Source organism: Parasteatoda tepidariorum, chromosome 4 (genome assembly GCF_043381705.1).
Source record: "Parasteatoda tepidariorum isolate YZ-2023 chromosome 4, CAS_Ptep_4.0, whole genome shotgun sequence".
Classification (NCBI taxonomy): domain Eukaryota; kingdom Metazoa; phylum Arthropoda; class Arachnida; order Araneae; family Theridiidae; genus Parasteatoda; species Parasteatoda tepidariorum.
The window spans coordinates 22581747-22602960 of NC_092207.1; the positions used below are offsets into that span (position 1 = coordinate 22581747).

At 31.3% G+C, this 21214-nt stretch overlaps 1 protein-coding gene across 1 annotated transcript; it reads left to right on the forward strand.

Moving 5' to 3' along the window:
- Window positions 1-17520: 17520 nt before the first annotated feature.
- LOC107456766 (isochorismatase domain-containing protein 2) lies at window positions 17521-21027 on the forward strand. The gene is made up of 3 exons (XM_043046137.2): window positions 17521-17855; window positions 19524-19779; window positions 20826-21027. The coding sequence occupies exons 1-3, from the start codon at window positions 17669-17671 to the stop codon at window positions 20998-21000; spliced, it is 618 nt and encodes a 205-aa protein (XP_042902071.1). The 5' UTR covers window positions 17521-17668; the 3' UTR covers window positions 21001-21027.
- Window positions 21028-21214: the final 187 nt, after the last annotated feature.

The window sequence follows — 21214 nt, forward strand, 5'->3', positions numbered from 1 at the left end:
TGTGTTGGAAACGTACTCAAACAATTACTAAGCATTGTTAAAAAATTTATTTTACGAACGATAAAATGCACTTCAACTTAACATATAGCTTCAAAGTCAAATTCAATAAGTTAAAAAATAATAATCTTTAATTTTTAGCCATATTACATTAAGAAAAGATGCACTTTTTTTTAACAGAAAGGCAAAAATTTATTACATTTTCTTATTACATCAAGTCGGTTTGAAAATTAACAGTTACTTATTCACAATAAAAGCTTTCTTTTGACAATTATTTCACGTTTACATAAAGGTACATTATACATTTCAACATTTTATTTTCTAATAGGCGAACAAAAATCATGTACAAAATTATGCCAGCACATAAATTAGGAACTTTAAATCTATTTCTGTCTGGCTGTTTTTACAACAAATAAAACATTCAAAAAGTTTGAAGCCAAAAAATTTACAAGAACAATTTTCAACCTTGGTGATCGTTATAAGTTCATACATACTGATTATAGTTTGTTAGTAGACCTTAAGCAAGATAATTAAAAAATTTGAAAAATAATTTGAAATTTTAGCCAATTTGTAGATTTTAGCCAATTTGTAGATTTTAGCCAAGTTGTAGATTTTAGCCAATTTGTAGATTTTTGACTTTACAAATTGACAAAGCCTTAGAAGAACAGTTTTGTCGAATAACATGTTTCTTTGCCGTGGTGACAGAAAACAGCGACACTGATTACACTCAAAACTTGTTTTGTGGCCAAAAACAGTTATGAGACTACAAAGGTATAAATAAAGCTAACTTATGTTTCTATATCAACAATTACTCCCTATCATAAGAAAATTTGTGCAAAAGTAGATAAATGCAAAGCATCTTATATGATCAAAATCTTTAAAACTTTACAGATTTAAATATAATTATTTTAGTTCAATAGGAGGGTTTTTGCAGTTAAGTTTTTGCAGTTACTGCATTAATAGTCTAGAATATCTCAAAATTCTTAAGCAAATTACTGATTTATGAGCATTAAAAATGTATGAATTCTGTAAATGAGTTTAATTATGCTTATCTCAGTAAATCCACACCTGGCATGTTGTACCAGCATATTTGGTGGAGTAACGTTTTAAATTTGTTAGAATCACAGCACCGCATAATGAGAACAGCTAATGGTAGCATATTCTCCAATTGAAAGATACTGTAGCGCTGAAATACAAAAGCTTTCTACATACTGCGAGGACATTGTTCCATAGCAAAAGAGTGCATGCATGGACCGAGAAGTTTCGAAACGGCTAGACGTGTATTAAACACAAAGCAAAAGCAGAACGGCCGTCTACCACTTTCACTTCGCACTCCACACGCGTTTAAGCATTTTGAAACTTCGGCCCAACTTACACATTTTTGTCTAAGATTATGTCTCCGTATTACGTCGATTCTCAGCAATCAGTCTCATTTAGTTTTTGTAAATTTTATGCTCTCAAATTTCGGTAACATCTGGAACAAAGAGATTCATATAAAGTCAGAGTTTTTGAAGCTTAAGAGTTTTGAAATGCTTCGTTATTCCTCGTTTATTATTTATCAAATTCCTACCATTTTATTCTAAATACATTAATTATTTTTACGTGTTCTAACTAACAACTCTAAATAAAATAAATTCTGGTTTTTGAATATCTGGTTTATAAAGCCTGTACTAAAATTTGTTCAGATTGAGAACAAATTTAATTAGAAAGCTAAGCCCGATAACTGATACTGAAATAATTAAAATGAGCAATGAATTTAGATAATTTTTAGTATTAAGGAATTTGCTTTTTTTTTTAACTGAGATGATTTTATTTTATTCGAAGTTTGACGATTTTTAATACCCAGCATTTAATAAATAATTTTACCAAAAATTGTTTAGATTTCAAATTGTTGAAAGAAACAATTATTGCTAAGGGTTTGTTATGGTGCACAAATTTTATTGACTTAATAACAGCAAACTTTTCCACCAGTTTCGACACGAACATTATTCACGAATTTCTCGCTACATGGTAATCACTTCAATAAATGAAATGAAAAATCTAGTACAGCTAAACTGAATTCTAAAAATTTTCAACCTTTAAGTGATCAGACGTTGCTTAAGCACTTTAAATATTATATAATATAAACAACTTTAAAGAAAAGCTCATAATGCAATTTGAAATTTCTTAAATTTTACGTCGAAGTTTAAAAGTCGCTGCAAAAACAAGGTTTTATTTCTCAGTTATCTTCAGAATAAATCTACAATGCTTAACGTAAAACCTGTACTAAACAAACTTTATTTATACGTATAAGAAAGAAGTATTACCATAATTTAAAAAAGATTAAAATCTAGTTACTTCTTTTAAAGTAATTTTAAACACTAGTTTACATACCCTTCTTAAACTGCCTAGATATGGAAATTAAAAAGTAAGTTCTCTTTCTCTTAATTTCGAATGATTACCATTACCTTGAGATTGACCATAATAGTTTCAAACTTCGTGAAATACCTGTAATTTTAGAGCCATGAAAGACAAATGAATACATATCTCACCTTTGACTGGAATCTTAAAAAGCAGATGTTTTCTCCCTTTCGTGAAATGTTGAAATTTACCCAGATTTTAAAGGGAGAAATATTTGACTATCTTTCTCTGAAAACAAATACATATTTTCACATGAATTGCAATTATGAATTCCAACATTCATTGATTACTTCCCTTAAAATCCAATTATCACTTCTGCAGGAGCACCAAAATTATTGCATTTTAATAATACAACATTTAGCAGTTAAGCTACTAATTGGATAGCTTAAAACTTCATTAAAATTAAAATCTACATTTGAATTCACGCTTGAAGATTCAGAAAATCTGTTCTTTATGTATTAAAGCTTAATTTGTTCTAAAAGTTTTAACTTTCTATTTTTAGAACTACTTTCCCACCTAAAACCTATATCCACAGCACTTTTGCACTTATGTAAATTTTAATTTAAGGACATCTTTAAAACTACCCTTTTGATTAAAATCTTTCGAACAAACTTTAATACTTCCGGAATGACATTTAATATAATTCAAACTATACGAAAGAAAATTTCCTCAGTTATATAAACAGCAGTCAACTATCTATGCGATTAATGGATGCACGGTTCTTCCAAAAAATCCAGTTTTGTAACTTTGAAAAGAGAAAATACTACATCACTAGCTCAGGTAACCCAGTTTGGAATAGAGTTATGGCTGATCGCTTCGAAATCTGCTCCCGGCAAGCACCAGCCAGTGCTGACGTAAAATATCTCCAATGATAGCTTGATCATGGGTTAGAATCACCTTGCCATTGGACTAACCATGGGAGGATTTCCTCTGTGTAACGTAAATGTGTGTTAGTTGAATCAAAAAGTTATCCCGGGAGACTTATGTGTCCCAATGTTTAATCTAGAAATTTCCTTGTCTTTTGGGTTAAATTCCATATTAAAAGACTTCGAAGTTCAACATTGATAGTCGTAAACTCGAAAAATTCGTCAACTGTTTAACGCCGTTAATAAATTAAAACATACCGTAATAGGCTTTTTGATTTGTATTTTTCAAACGTAATAATTAGAGCTCAAAAGTAATATTTTCAAAATATTAAATTCAAAATTAAGTTGTCCATAAACAACCCTTTTACCTCTATTTTCTTTCGCTTTGACAAACATTGTTTAATAAGTGGCTGGGTGGCGCAGTTGGTTTGTCGTCGGCCTTCTGAGCCCAAGTCTGCGGGTTCGATCCCCAGCCCAGACACCGGATTTTCGGGATGCAGAAAATCCTCAGCGACCATGTCGTATGATTATGCGGCATGTAAAAGATCCCTGGAGTGCCTTATTGGCTCTTGGCAATTCCGGCAAAATTAAATTCCTAGTGCACTTTAGCATCCAAATAATAGTCTCGGTCCTGCCATTTAGGTGGCAGAAACTAGACGTCCAAATTAACATGGCCAACGGTATCTCACCCATTGTGGTGGTCCTGAAAGAGTGGATACCACTTCTGGAGAACGCACTAGGTCTGCTCATGTGTGCGCACTTGTGCAGTTCATTGGAAATAAGAGCATTGTTTAATAAAGTTTACGGTCAAAATCCTCAGAGTTAATTTTCAGTTCAAAAATTGTCCAAAATAACCCTGCATATTTCTAACGTTTAAGGCAATAATGCTCGCGTGTACCATTAAAATATACATTCAATCCATAATAACTTTCAAAAAATACAGGCTGACTTCTTCGCCTAGTCAATTGAACAAAATGTTTTTCTGCAATGCATTTGAATCGTAAAAAGTAACTAGTTGGAAAGTAACAACGCTCACTTTAAAATTGTGCGATACTTTATGCATGAAAAACAAGTTTATCTGCAGCTATGAATAGACAAAAAGTAAAGGCAAAATTTACGAAAGTTTTTAAAATAAAATATTTTGAAATTTTTTTACTTCGGAATTTAAAGCACCAAATAGATTTGTAAGGATTAATATTATCTAACAAATATCAGTCTGTTTGTGGATAATATTAGTTACTGAAGTAATCCTAAATGCGTCTGTAAATTTAGAATTTTCAGGAATGCAAAACAATAACAAAATTCGTATATTTTTCATTCAACTTGGCTGATATTCAATTTTAAACACGTTTTTATGCCATGGTATTTGGTTTAACCACACCTTAAGACTGAGATTCTGGTTTGAGCTGAAGCTAAAATGCTATTATAATTTAATATTTCTTTAAGCACTAGAAATATCCCTTAACATTCTAAACATTCCCCGTCAAAATTTGAGATTTTGAAATTCATCGGCCACAAGAATATATAATCAATTTCATATTCATTAAAATTTACATAAATCTGAATGCATTTTCAAATAACGGTCTTATTTAATGAAACTGAATTTGCGAGAAAACTACATAATTTAGACATAATTTTTAACAAATTTTTTCTATGTCTTTGTAAGCTTAAGAAAATAATTTTTTATTATATACATAAATCAAGCTTTTATTCTGAATGTCTAAGAAATTATTCTCTTATTTAACTTCTGACGTCAATAAATTGGTGTTAGCATCTTGTTAAGATACCCCGTTAGGCAGTTACAGTAGATTAGTTAGAGTAAGGAAATTCCTTAAAGATTCAGCAATTGTTTACTTTAAATATTTTAGAAAAATTTATAAATTTATTTTGCAAGTTAGCTTATTGTTCTTTTATTCCGCGTGCGTTGGTGTTTCATATGCCGAAGCAAAATAAGAAAAAAAAATATTACAATTTCTTGTAATTTTTGTACATTTAATATGCATCATATTACAAACAAATTTCAATTTTATTTAAAGACTAATCAAAGCAAATGCTGGATGAAAATGAATCTCTTTACAAATTATATTGAAATCAGAAAGACATAAGGGTAACAGTTACTTTCTTAAGCCATCATAGAAACTGAAAAGAGTATATAAATAGATCTAAACTATTAAGAACCTAGGTGTTAACCGATTACGCTAAGGACTACTCCCAAAATAATGTTTTGCAGTAATAATTGTTTTATTCATTGTAAAAATGTTTAGATTTTAAAATTATTTGCTGATAATTTTTACCTTAATATCTTATATTTCGTCAGCGAATTTTTAAATTCTGAAGGTCAGATTTTAGTGTTTCTTTGGACTAAGAAAGCAATTAAGATCAAGCCTAATCAGTCGAAAAACCAAAATTAAAATTTATAAGACTCTTATTCTACGTCTATTGCTCTATGCAGAAGAAACATGGACACTAAACGCAGACACTCAGCTTACTCTTGGTGTTTTTGAAAGGAAAATCCTTAGAAATATTTTTGACCCAGTACGGGAAAGAGGCTGTTGGCGAATCAGATACAACTTTGAATTATATAGACTCTACTCTATGGACAGCCACAGATAGTGCAGGTCATCCGAAGCAATGGATTAAGATGGCTTGGCCATATCTGGAGAGGTCCAGAAAACAATGCAGTACGGATCGCCACCTTCAAAAATCCTTCTGGATCTCGGGCTAGAGGAAGACCTCCAACTAGATGGCTGGATGACACTACTAAAGATCTCAAAGTAATAAAGATTAACAACTGGAAAAAAGTCGCCATGGATAAGAGGAGTTGGAGGCTACGCATGGTTGAAGCAGCCAAGGCCTGTAAGGGGCTGTCGTGCTGAAGAAGAAGGATCAGATTTAAAACCAATTAAATTTCTTATTTTTATTTAAGAACTATATGATTTTACTCAAATGGTAGCTATACATTAGACACGAATGAATTCATTCAATTTTTCTAAAATTCCCATACTAAGTGAAATTTTTAAGTTCTACACAGTTTATAAGTAATGTAGTCCAAAAATGTGGAAGACTACGTGACATTTCCTACAATTGTTACAAGGATCTTTACGAGTTGCTAAAATTTCAACTAAACGATAATTAATACTGAACGTATGAGAAGAGTAAATTTAATTAAAATTTTCCTTTATCTAAATTCAATGTAAGGAACGCTAAACTTTACAAACAGTTAGCACATAGAATTTGATCTCAATCTTTTTCATCCTTAAAGACTTATTTTCTGGATTCAATGGAGATTTCAATGGCGCAAAAGAAATTTTAAAAAAAATTTCTTGTACGCATCAAAATGACGTTATTGTAATTGAGTGATGGAGGTAGAAAGTTATTTCATAAACAAAGTCAGGCAAAAGGGAATTTAGGAAGAAGACTTGTTGGCTGTATTTGAAGACAAACCTCTGGCTGAATTCCTCCACTAATATGACAATTTGAAAACTCAAACAAAACTTCATTAAGAATTCACTTTATATTCGGGTATTCGCACTAATAAAATTAATTTGATAATTGAAATGTAGTATAAGTTTTTTAGTAATTAAATTAATTTTAAATCCAATTTAAGTTTTGTTGTTAAGATGGAAACCAAATATCGGGAACCAAATATTAACTTTCTATTAGCTAATCTATTCTCGTATTTATCTTATGGGACCAAAATCACAGGTATTTCTAAGTTGACAAACATTAATCGTTCGTAAATGAATTTAATAAGATTTTTCTCAAATTCAAAATACCACATACTAAAAATTTGCTAATTTTAAACTAATATCTTACTTACAAGGAAAAAAAATTTTCCTTTTTAAGTTAATTTACTTATCTTTTATATTTTGTCGCATGACTTTTGAAGCAAAGATAAAATTTGGCAAAAAGAATAGATTATCACCACAACGATTTCAGATTTGCGAAGATAGCATGTACTAATAGATTAGTGAAGCATTAGATTTGTGCACTAACTATCAAATAGCTTCACTAAATATCTGTAGTTTTTAATTCAAATTTAAACCTTTATAACAGTAATTTACCAACTTTGTTTTGACACTCAAACGAAGTTACGATTTAATTTTCACTGAAAATTTATTTAAATTCAAATTTCACTTTCGTATGAATTCAGTAAGTTCAAGCATGCGTCTTTTGGAAATTTTTATATAGTCTTAGGCTTATAGAATTTTTCCAATTCTACCGTGCTTTGCTCAGTATCAGTTAACACTGAAAAAATAAAGTTTGAATTAAAGAGTACTTTTATTTGTTTATTATTAAATGGCAAAATGACTTGACGCAAGGAGTCAAAAAGCAACGATTTCGTAAACGTGACTCTTCTGGTAAAAGGGGGACAGTTTTAAGTAAAATTTTTTATCCTAATGATGGCCAAAGATGAGCTAATAAAACCCACGTGAAGTAATTAGGTTACGCTATAAAATATAAAAAATTTTAGCTTTCTTGAAATTTCACTTTAAGGTGACAACCAATATAATTAATTTAAATTTTAATATTTCAATTTTTAAAAAATAGTTTAACACATCTGTATGATAAATGCCATTTAAATGCTAAGATTTTTTGCAACTTTTCCGACGCATGAAAAATTTAACTGCTAATTCTGTTATGAAATATTAAAAGAAAGGAAAATTTAGAATAAAAAGTAGGAATTTGAATCAATACCTTGAAGTTGAAATAATTTAAAAATTACATAAAAAAGGTGCTAGAAATGTGCTATTTTTGTTTTTCATCTTTACGAAAAGTTTAGTTAATGTATTCAAAAAGTTAAATTACTGATAATTAAATTTAGAAATGCTAATTTGACTTCAAACTAATGCATACAAATTAAACATCGAAAGGCAAAGATTCCTAAATGGAGTGACAAATTTGAATGGAGTGAGTTTAAAAGAATGTAAAATAACCTATGGTTGGCATAATAACAAGCGACGTCATAACTGGAATCTTCGGCGAACTGCTGTAGACAACGCTCAAGATTCTGCTACAAGAATATCGAACTGTAGGTTGATAGTACGCATATGTTGCGTGCATAGTACACACTTGAAGTCTCAGCTTCTCTCAGGTACCTAAAAGAATAAATACAAACACAAGTCTCTGTATTTAAGCTCCATCAATTGTTCTTTAAATGTTTAATGAAAAATAATTTTCCTTTATCAATTTATTGGCAAATTCTGAAAGTTTTGATATTGTTGCAATAGTTTTAGTTTAATATCAGCTAGTTTAATAAAAAATTCTTAATTTTTTAAACTTGTTATACTGTAAAAGCTTAATATTCTTTTAAAAAAAATAATCGGAAATTCATAAAAATTTCCAATACGGAAGTTCTTAAAAATTTACACTTTAGTATAAAAAAATTTTTTTCTAAGAATAGTTCAAAAAATTTCATTCTACATTTCTGAAATATATGTCTTGTGATAGACAAAGTTTATACCTCCATTTATATACAGATTAAAAACAAAGAATTCTTCGGAATTTGCATAAAAAATCCAGTTGTTCTAACCGATATACCGATAACTTTAAGATCTTCTTCATTTAAGTTTTTAAATTTAAATTTATGAAAATTTCTGATGCTATAGAGTGCAAAGAATCCGCATAACAATTAAGATACTTAAAACTTCCAGGATTTTTGAAAATAAATTTTATACCACAATTTATTAAACGGTCTTCAAAGTTAAGGAAATATATATGTATATGTTCGCTTTAAAAGTTTTTCATTTCATTTTCTTACTCATGCGCAGATCTTTCTTACAGGTAATGTGAAACAAAACATAAAAGAAAGAAATAAACGAAAGGGATTTCCTTAATACCGTAATTTTATAAACACATCAAAACTAAACTTTTAATTTTAAACATATCAATTTATATACTGTTCATATGCATAAGTTATATAGAAATGTTACTAAAAAACAGTCTTTAATATATATTTCAGAATCCTCTCAAATGGGCCTGGAAAGCCTGGTCGGTAGGGAGCTGGGCCCATGTCCGAGAGTTCGTGGGTTCCAACCCTGCCGGTCGAAGACTCCCCGACTATTGTAAATGGTCATTGATGAACTTTAAATCTGTCTAGTCGCAAAGTCCTCCATGTTCCCATAACAAATCAATACCTCTGGGGGTACTGGATTGGAGATCGATCGTTCTCTGATTCAGGTCAAAAATTACGATCTGTGGATGAATAAATGGGTCCGCCCTATAAACGGGTGTGACGTATGGGTGCGGCAGAAGGCGAATTCTTGGCCATAGATGGCGCCGCTGGAAAACAAGAACGATCGCACCCCTCAGCCTAAAACAAGCATACGTCAACAACAATCCTCTCCAATAGTGAAAGCAATTAGGCATAAAATAGTAGTGGGCATTTTTTTTAGCAAAGAAGTAGCAAACTATCGAAATTTATCGAATCGTTTAAGAGGAAGGAGAGACTAAACACTGAAACTCGATTGCCGGGAAATTCAAAGGTTTTTCTAACTATCTCTAAGACTCTTGTTCACTCATTCAAACAGGTTCAGATATTTTCAGTTTACTTTCCTCAGTAGTGGTTCGACAGATTACAACCTAGCTTTCTCTTCCCTTCACTTTATATTAATTAGACTCCCTCAAATGCGTATGTTTACTTTATTTTTGATGTAAAAAAAAATTCTGAAAATATTCAGTGTGTATACAGTACTTATGTATACGTTATATTTATTTAGGTTCCCTAAATGTCATTCGCCTAAAATCATAATTAACTGTATGACACATCGCTAGTATAGGAGAGCATTATTATGAAATCAAAACTTCATAACGGAAGATAGAAGGTAGAAAAATATTACAGTTTATCTCTTAATAACTATCACCTTTCAAGATAAATATTTTACAGATATTTCTTGCTCTAATTTAAAAAGGTAACTAAATTTCATATAAAATGATAAATTTTGTTGCCTNTTAATTTTTTTTAAATATTTAAGCTATAGCAAAAGTGGCACTAGACCTAGTATATATTTCGGTCATTTACCAAAGGTTTAGTCATACTAGGTCTGGTTAAGTGCCATTGCCCGGTATACATTTGCCCGGTATATCCTACACTGATATTTTTTTAAGGTTCAGTGCCACTGCCCGGTATACATTTGCTCGGTATCTCCTACACTGATGTTTTTTAAGATCAAGTGCCACTGCCCGGTATACATTTGCCCGGTATATCCTACAATGATGTTTTTTTAAGGTCAAGTGCCACTGCCCGATATACATTTGCCCGGTATATCCTACACTGATGTTTTTTTAATGTCAAGTGCTACTGCCCGGTATACATTTGCCCGGTATACCCTACACGGATGCTTTTTAAGGTCAAGTGTCATTGCCCGGTATATATTTGCCCAATACTCCAAACACTGATGTTTGTTCTAATCTATCATCAGTAAGTATTAAAATATCGAATAAATGTAATTATATCCACGAATAAATTAATATCAAATCGGATGTAATACACCAAAGCGGCTAATAATTCACCAAAGCGACTAATTTGATTGTCAACATTCACCGGTGAAAGTCAACAACCACCGATTTCGGTCATTCACAGTAACATGCACATCATTTACATAATAACCTCATCAGGATGATTATTTCATACTTTACCAAAATAGCATCCGGCCTTTTAAAAAAATAAAAATAATTGGTTTTGTTGGCGATGATCTCGTAAAGTGATAAAGAATCATGCTTAGTACAGGTAAGGAAGATATTAACCTCGAAGGAAAAGTGGATGAATACCCCAAGGAACCCGCTATAAAATATAAAAATTTTTAGTGTTCTTAAAATTTCACTTCCTGCAAAACTATTTTTTTTTAAAGTGACAACCTATATAATTAATTACTTAAATATTAATATTTCAATTTTTAAAAAATAGTTTAAAACATCTACGTATGATAAATGCCATTTAAATGCTACGTTTTTTTTGCAGCTGTTTCGACGTATGAAAAATTTAACTGCTAATTCTGTTATGAAATTTTAAAAGAAAGGAAAATTTAGAATAAAAAAAAGGAATTTGAATCAATGTCTTAAAGTTAAAATAATTTAAAAATTACTTAAGAGGTTCTTAGTATGTGCTATTTTTTTTTCATCTTTAAGAAAAGTTTAGCTAATGTATACAAATTAAACATCGAAAGGCAAAGTTTCCTAAATGAAGTGACAAATTTGAATGGAATGAGTTTAAAAGAACGTAAAATAACCTATGGTTGGCATGAAAACAAGCGAAGTCATACCTGGAATCTCCGCCGAACTGTAGACTGCTGTAGACAACGCTCAAGATTCTGCTACAATAGCGATAGTACGCATGCGTTGCACCCATAGTACAAACTTGAAGATTCAGCTTCTAGCAGATACCTAAAAGAATAAATGCATTCATAAGTCTTTGTATTTGAGCTCCATCAATTGTTCTTTAAATGTTTAATGAAAAATAAATTTCCTTTATCAATTTATTGCCAAATTCTGAAAGTTTTGATATGGTTGCAATAGTTTTAGTTTAATATCAGCTAGCTTAATAAAAAATTCTTAATTTTTAAAACTTGTTATGCTGTAAAAGCCTAATATTCTTTTTTTAAAAAAAAATCGGAAATTCTTAAAAATTTCCAATACGGAAGTTCTTAAAAATGTACACTTTAGTATAAAAATTCTTTTTCCTAAGAATATTTCAAAAAATTTCATTCTGCATTTCTGAAATATATGTCTCGTGATAGACAAAGTTTATACCTCCATTTATATACATATTAAAAACAAAGTATTCTTCGGAATTTACATGAAACATCCAGTTGTTCTAACCGATATACCAATAACTTTAAGATCTTCTTAATTTAAGTTTTCAAATTTAAATTTATGAAAATTTCTGATGCTATCGAGTACAAAGAGTCCGCATAACAATTAAGAAACTTAAAACTTCCAAGATTTTTGAAAATAAATTTTGTTCCACAATTTATTAAACGGTCTTCAAAGTTAAGGAAATATATATATATATATATATGTTCGCTTTAAAAGTTTTTCATTTCGTTTTCTTACTCATGCGCAGATCTTTCTTACAGGTAACATGAAACAAAGCAGAAAAGAAAAAAATAAACGAAAAGGATTTCCTTAATACCGTAATTTTATAAACGCATCAAAACTAAACTTTTTATTTTAAGCATATCTATTTATATATAGTCCATATGCATAAGTTATGTAAAAATGCTCCTAAAAAAAACAGTCTTTAATATATATTTCAGAATCCTCTCCAATGGACTGGGATAGCCTGGTCGGTAGGGCGCTGGGCCCATGCCCGAGAGTTCGTGGGTTCGAACCCTGCCGGTCGAAGACTCCCCGACTATTGTAAATGGTGATTGATGAACGTTAAATCTGTCGACTCGCAAAGTTCTCCATGTTCCCATAACAAATCAATACCTCTGGGGATACTGGATTGGAGATCGATCGTTCTCTGATTCAGGTCAAAAATTACGTTCTGTGGATGAATAAATGAATGGGTCCACCCTGTAAACGGGTGTGACGTATGGGTGTGGCAGAAGTCGAGTTCTTGGCCATAGATGGCGCCACTGGAAAACAAGAACAATCGCACCCCTCAGCCTAAAACAAAGCATACGTCAACAACAACAATCCTCTCCAATAGTGAAAGCAATTAGGTATAAAATAGTAGTTGGCATTTATTTTAGCAAAGAAGTAGCAAACTATCGAAATTTATCGAATCGTTTGAGAGGAAAGAGAGACTAACACTGAAACTCGATTGCCGGGAAATTCAAATGTTTTTCTAACTATCTAAGACGCTTGTTCACTCATTCAAACAGGTTCAGATATTTTCAGTTTACTTTCCTCAGTAGTGGTTCGACAGATTACAACCTAGCTTTCTCTTCCCTTCACTTTATATTAATTAGACTCCCTCAAATGCGTATGTTTACTTTATTTTTGATGTAAAAAAAAATTCTGAAAATATTCAGTGTGTATACAGTACTTATGTATACGTTATATTTATTTAGATTCCCTAAATGTCATTCGTCTAAAATCATAGTTAACTGTATGACACATCGCTAGCATAGGAGAGCATAATTATGAAATCAAAACTTCATAACGGAAGATAGAAGGTTGAAAAATATTACAGTTTATCTTTTAATAAATATTACCTTTCAGGATGAATATTTTACAGATATTTCTTGCTCTAATTTAAAAAAGGTAATTAAACTTCATATAAAATGATAAATTGTATTGCCTTTAAAACATTTTTGTATTGAGGCAACTGAAGAAATTTTGATTTTCATGCGATTTAACAAGATTTCATACAACTTTCTGGCTAATAGAAATCCGCCAACAACGAAAAACAATTTTATACAAGGCCCCAAGTACACCTAATATTAGATAACATCAGAAAATCGGTAAAATCTAACGTTATCATGCACAACTTCTAATATTAGAAAGATACAAGAGATCGCTGTTTGCTCAGCATTTTATAATATTAGATTCTATGCAAACTTATATTATCTGGAGTTCGCGTACGCGCGTTACCATGTTATCTAGAGATTGTGAAATGTTTAATCAAAAATTTTAAAATAACTCACCTTTACTGCTAAAATTTTTTCGCATGAAGACTTAAATCTTTTCTTTTTATAGTTAATAAAATAATTATGGCTGATTTTAAAAAAAATAGTAAATTGACGTCAATTAAAAAAGGAAAATTCAAACCTTAAAATTTTAACACTCAGAAGTAAAAGTTCAAAATGAACCATGGAAACAAATCTCCTATTTCTTTTTCAAATAAATATAGCAAACGAATTTAGTTTTAAACATTTTCGCGTAAGCTTAAGAATAAGAAAGAAGCGAACATACTTTAAATTTACACGTATTAAAAATAAATAACAATAAACTTTATTAGAATAACCATTTTACTAATAGTTAAATTTATTCTTAATGAAGATATAGAAAAAAAGATGTTTTTAAAATGTGAATTTTTCACTTTCGTTGGAAATCATAAGCTAGTAATGCTCAAATTGTTTCTAAAAGAGTAAGGAGACTGCAGTATATAGTCAAAAGCTTCTTCATCATTCCATCATCAGCAACAGGTATTCCGTTTTTCTTTAGTTTCTCATTATCAGCAAACTGAAGACTGCGTTTATTACTAGACTGATAGAATCTGGAGATTTGATAGATATTCAATATAATCTATTTACTTCGAATTACACCGTGAATAAAGTTCTTAAATATCAGGTCTTATTTTAGTAACTGGAGCCAGAGAATTCGTTCGTTCGTTCGTTGTAGTGGAACTGGGCCCCTGAGACCTCATGATCCTTTTGGAGTCAGAGAATGCTCGCAGCATTTGGGAAGCTCAGTACTCTTATACACTTTAACAATACCGATGGCGATTATTTTCTGACTTGTATTGATAAAAGATATTAAAATAAAAGATGTTTCAATTATATAGACCGAGGTGTTCAAGTGTTTTGATGTAGCTGACCGCTTCCCATACTTGCATAGGTCCCTCTCTGGCCAAACAGAGTCGCTGTCTTTTCAAACGCTCTAAAGCATGGAGTTAGCAGGCTCGAATCTTGCCATAACCGCTAATGGATTTTTGTGCTATTCTTCTTGAACTGATACCATCTGTTCTATTGTATTGAGCAAGCTTACATGCATATGTGCGACAATAAATAAATATAGTCAGCTGCTCTTCAAATTGATAAGAGTTTATTAGCCCTTTTTGTAATGAGTACACGAGCCTACATTTGTCAGAACCTCTTGGTGTCACCGTTCCACCCAGCTCTCTGTAGGGCTGAGCTAATTTGTCCGAATCCCACCGTAGCCCTGAGTGTATCTTTGTGATGCTCTTCTCTAACTTGTACTATCAGTTCTTCTGATAAATAAGGGATTACAATCCATATGTGTAATGAGCCCACAAGCCTGCACATATGTGTGTTACAATAAATAAATAGTTTGCACTTAGTTAAGTAAATAACCAATTTTGCCCAGCATGAAAATTTAGAACTTTGTGACATTAAAACCTACATTCAACCGTAGAGTCCCGCAGTGGACTGATCGTTAAGACACGGTTCCCAGCAGATCACCGAAGTCAAGCATCACTGGCTGCGGTCAGTGTGCGGGTGGGTGACCACTTGAATCAGTCTGCGCAGGGACCGAGGGTATGCGGTATTGGTCCTCGTTAAACTGTGCTACCGTAAAGTGCTTGACTTCGCGCGCAGGGCGTCGGGCTACCGAAGCGGGGGTGCCATCCCTTCCGCAGAGGATCAAAATTGTGATGGCATGTCTTCGGATCATCCCCCGGGATGTTTCCCAGACCGTCGCCAATAGCCCATTGTTCAGCTCTAGTGCGACGTAAATTAACAGCAACAACAACAGCAGCAGCAGCATCAACCGTAGAAGCGAATATTAGACAAGCTCTTGTTTAATCTAAGGCGATCGGAGGAAGTTTTTGAGGATAAATATTTTTCACCTACCAGGTTCTCATTCGTATGGATGATCGACTGAATGTAAACAATAACGAACTTTCTAAAACCGGGAATAATTCAGAAAACTACCGATGTTTCCCTCCGCCTATGTTATGCTTGCGCGGCGGTGTGTGAATAATCTTAATATTCTAGGACGCTTTATTATTGTGATTTCTGTTTAAATTTACATGTAATTTTACCATTCATAAGAGCTTTCTGTAATTTATAAATTCTAAAAGGTCATAAGCCAGAAACAAATTTAAGAAAATTAATATCACAGCATAAATTAAGTGTAAGGTTTGCCAGGTTTTGAATGTTATCCCTTATTTAGCTATATTTGTGTGAAATAACGCAATTTGTAATTTTCTGGTAGCTTCATAGCATGCTTGCTGAGTCTTTTCATTTGTAATTTGTTTCCTTGAAAGTTTACTTAAAAGAACGCGTTTTAATGAAAACACCACAAGTAAACTGCTGTTTGTAGAAAATGCAACACCATGAAAGAATCATCAGAATCAAATGAAATTTAATGCAGAAACGACTTGTACTGATACAAATAAATGATGAAATTTTCAAAACAAAAGAAACAAATTAAGCGTCCGAAATCAGTATTTGGTGCAGCCACCACGCGCTGCAATAAGTGCTGCTATACGACGTGGCATGGAGTCAAACAGATGTTGAATATCTGCTTGAGGAAGAGAATTCCATATCGCTTGTATGCGCAACCAAAGTTCGTCTTTGGAAACTGCAGGACGCGGATCACGAGTGAGACGCCGACCAACCATATCCCACACGTGCTCAATAGGCGACATATCCGGCGAATAAGCAGGCCAAGGAAGANCATCTCATAGTGCGAAAGTATTTTTAATGCTTTCATTTTAAAGGAAATGTTATTATTAAACTAAAAACTTGTTCCGTCTCATCTATAAAAAAATTTCATCCGATCATCCTCTTCCTAACGTCGCCGCCATTTTTATTTACATTTGTATATGTCATCACATAAAATTGAAACGTCATAAAAAGCAAACGATCTGATTGGTTCATGAAAGAAATTGCCTGAACGGTTGCAGATATTTCGTGCAACCGTAATTTCTATATCACACGAGCGTTTTTTGGAGAAATTTCACTTGCAGTTGCACTTACACTTGCAGTTACACTTGCAGTTGCACATATTTTCTCTCGTGTGATATAGCCATAAAACAGGAAAGAATTCAGAAAACTACCGACGTTTCCCTCCGCCTATGTTATGCTTGCGCGGCGGTGTGTGAATAATCTTAATATTCTAGGACGTTTTATTATTGTGACTTCTGTTTAAATTTTCGCGTAATTTTACCATTCATAAGAGTTTTCTGTAATTTATAAATTCTAAAAGGTCATAAGCCTAAAACAAATTTAAGAAAATTAATATCTCAGCATAAATTAAGTGTAAGGTTTACCAGGTTTTGAATGTTATCCCTTACTTAGCTATTTCTGTGTGAAATAGCGCAATTTGTTATTTTTTGGGTAGCTTCATAGCATGCTTGCTGAGTCTTCTCATTTGTTATTTGTTTCCTTGAAAGTTTACTTAAAACAACGCGTTTTATTGAAAACATCACAGGTATTATTATTAGATTACAGGTATATTAATTAGATTTCACTCTTTTTCAAGCTTAGACGTAAAAATCAGTCGGAAGCAGTAACCCGGAAAACTTACGACGAATTTTAACGCCCAGCGCCATCTTTGCCTAGTTTTGCACAGTCAGCAAGATCTCGAAAATCAAATATTTATGAACTACTACTTCTACTAATATCACATTTTCCAATGTAAATAAACAAACTGACTGCTATAAGAATTAGGCGGCTCTTCGTCGAGATTACAACTACTTTCAGAAGCAATTAATTGTCTAGATATCTTCCTTATTTATTGATTTTCAAAGTATTAATTTTTGAATTACAATCATGTCTGGTATATGCAGATTAAGGCAGTTAATCCCAAAAAATACAGCTCTTTTTTTATGTGATATGCAGGAAAAGTTTGCCCCAAATGTGCAATATTTTCCTGCTATTGCTAATGTTGCTTCACGTCTTCTTAAAACAGCTAGAATTTTAAAAATGCCTGTTGTTGTAACTGAACAAAATCCTAAAGGTTTTTATCTCTGCTTTTTTTCATTCATAGAAATTGTTTTTTCTAGTTTCATACTTGTGTTAATGAATACTGTGTAAATTTAAAATTAATGTCACACATATTTAAAGAATTTTGCATGCATATATTTGCATGTTATATTTCGTTAAATTAATAATGATTTGAATTGTTTAAATTATTTTTAAGGGATATTTAAGAGAAAAAAAAAGGTTGTTCTACAATTTAGTCTACTTAAAGAGGTTTAATGATGTTCATTAATTAATACATTTTGTTACTCTGCTGTTTCCTGCTTTGAGTGTAATACTGTTAAAATTGCTAAAACCGTCTACCACAGTACTTATATTAGGTACCTATTATCTTAATTATATATCACAGAAATTAACAGTTTGGCGAATTTTTTTCTGCCCCCCTAAATATCGGATAGTATTATAATTTCCTTAAAATGGTTGAATATATTGATTTAATATTATGTAATAAATAGGAAAGGAAGAGCAAAGTGGACTATTGTATTGTCTGTAAGTTCGAAGTGCTGGACATCCTTACTAGAATAAAGAATCCTTACTAGAATCCTTACTAGAATGTTTATTTAGAATTTAAAAATATATAAAAATAAATATTTTTAAAATTTTTTTTAATTTACTTCTTAGAAAAAGAAGTAAATTGTTAATACAAATGTTAGATGTCTATTTGTCTTTATTTTTTGTAGAATGCAGATTCTTTTGTAATTTTTTTATCAAAATGCTAATTTTTAACCCTAAATTTTCTAGCATGCTTTACGTTTCGTTTGATCATCTGAAGTATATGCAAGCATTTGAGCATTATTTTATGTTGCTAAAAAATTAGATAAAATTGCAGATCCTTATTTGTTGCTGCTTATAAATTTATGCAATTGTGCAGACATAAAACATTATTTACTTACATTTTATATTTAACAAAAAAAATTTTTTTTTTAAATTTATCCTTTTTTTTTTGACGTTTTTCTTATTAAACTATTTTATTGTAACTATTATATTAGAGCAAGTAGCTTAAAAATAAATGGTTAAATAGCATAGCGAGTCTAAAAAAAATAATAAATAAAAAATAATAATAAATAAATAAAAAATTTTAATCTTAGTTATTTATTTTAACTTTTTCTTTTGTTATTTTAAACAGTCTTAGAATAATGAAATTTGGTATTTATCTGTTTCAAGGAACCTTAAAAGGCCTTTACAACTATGTATATCTATATTGGATACCTACTACCACAATTACTTAAACACCACTTGTTTCAATATTAGTATTTCATTTTTTGGGCCTTTCAAAAGAGAGAAGTACAATCTAAAATTATTAATCATTATTAGAAAATAATATATTTTTTAGAATCGTAAAACAGTTTAGTGTGGTAGATGTACCTCAGTTCTTAGTCAATAGGCTAATTTGTTTTAACCACGAGATTCTCCCCTTCATATATTAAAGAAGCCATTCTGACTCGAATAGCCCATGAACATCATGATTTCAATTAATGTTGACATAATTATGTACACATTAGTACACATACTGTAAATAACATGCGTGTGTGCAGAAGCACTTTTTTCTGATTCTTGGAAAGGTTAATACTTGAGAAAATTATTGCTATTAATTTTCATTATATTTAACTCTCATCTTTTCTTTGTAATTTTGTATATTTTGCAGGTCTTGGCAATACTGTCAAAGAAATTGGACTAGATGATTATCCTGACATAAAACCTTTTAATAAAACTTCCTTTTCTATGGTGACTCCAGAGATTGAAGATTTCCTAAAGAAAGAACATCCTAATGTAAACAGTGTTATCATTTGTGGGATTGAGTCTCATGTTTGCGTACAATGCACAGTTGAAGCACTCGTCAATCATAACTTCAACGTTCATGTTGTTGCTGATGGCTGCTCCTCTCGTAGTATGGTAGATCGGTATGGTATAATTTCTGAAAATTATCGTAATCCTATTTCAAATAAATTGTGGTAACTAATTTGTTATCAATATACTGTTTGTCTACGATTGGTACTCTGCGAGACATTCGTCTGGAGCTGTGGCGGTGACTATGGTAACGAGGTATGATTATTTCAAGTAAAGCTGCGGGGTCTCTCTTTAGGACTGGTTTCGGCAGAAGAAGAGGAGACCTCTTCATCGAAGACACCCTCCCTAAAGTGCCCTCTTCTTGTTTCCATAGCACCAGACTGCCGCAGACTTAGTGGCGGTCAGAGTACCTATCTTAGACAAACAGTACGTCCTATGTTTCTTGATTTTTTTTCTTCTTCTTGCCAACAACTTCAAGGCCCCCTTTATTTTTGGTGCCACTTATGTCACATACGAAAATGGACTCGGGTATTGCAGCCCTATTAAATTCAAAGTTCACTTGTATTTGAAAAGCATATGCATTTCAACAATTAAAAAAACGTATAACAAATAAGTTTCTAAAACTCATTTTATTTGAATTTTTTAATATGTATGCCTATTTGTATGATTGTATAGTTGATAACAGAATATTACTGCATTCTATCTCTATTGTGGTCCATATTTTTAATATTTGCATATTTTTTTAATGCAAATTACAAACAACTGAACAAATTACAAACAACTAAAATTTAATTATTCTAAATTAGATTTAAGAAGATCCATTTTCTATTACATAAGAATTAATTTTAAGATATTTCTTTTGAATTTTTTATTATTTGAATAGAATTATCTGATTCTATTCTAATCTATAGAGCTAACTATCAATTAAAGTTTCATGTTGAACAATCTTAATTTAAATCTTTCTCAGATTCACAAAATTTTAGAAAAATTTAGAAAAAAGAAATTCTTACTCAAATTCTGTGTGACCCTACCATGGATCCTTGGTGTTCTGTGGAACACCTTTTGCAAAATGTTGAAAAAGAACATAAATTGATAAATCTCTATTCTCTATAGATAAATCTATATTGATAAATCTATAGATCTGTATTCTCTTTTCTAGAATGTATTCTTTTCAAAGAATGAAGTCAATGGGAGCATGGCTGACAACCAGCGAAAGTGTCATCCTTGGCTTAGTTGGTGATTACACTCATCCAAATTTTAAAGAAGTTCAGAAATTGATTAGAGAACTGCCTCCTGATAGTGGTTTACTCTCATTTGTACCACATTTAGGGTAAAGAAGGTATATTCATTTTACTTGTTGGGTGTATTTAGTTTATTTGTTTCTGAATTCACAACAACTAATTAAAGCATACTACTTTCATATACTAATTTGTTTTTGAAGTAATTTTGCCCACCATCATATTAAACTATAACAGGTTTAAATGGGAAATCTCTCTAAAGCACGTTAGTTTTCATAAATTGCATTGATCTTTTGCAATTAATAACGAT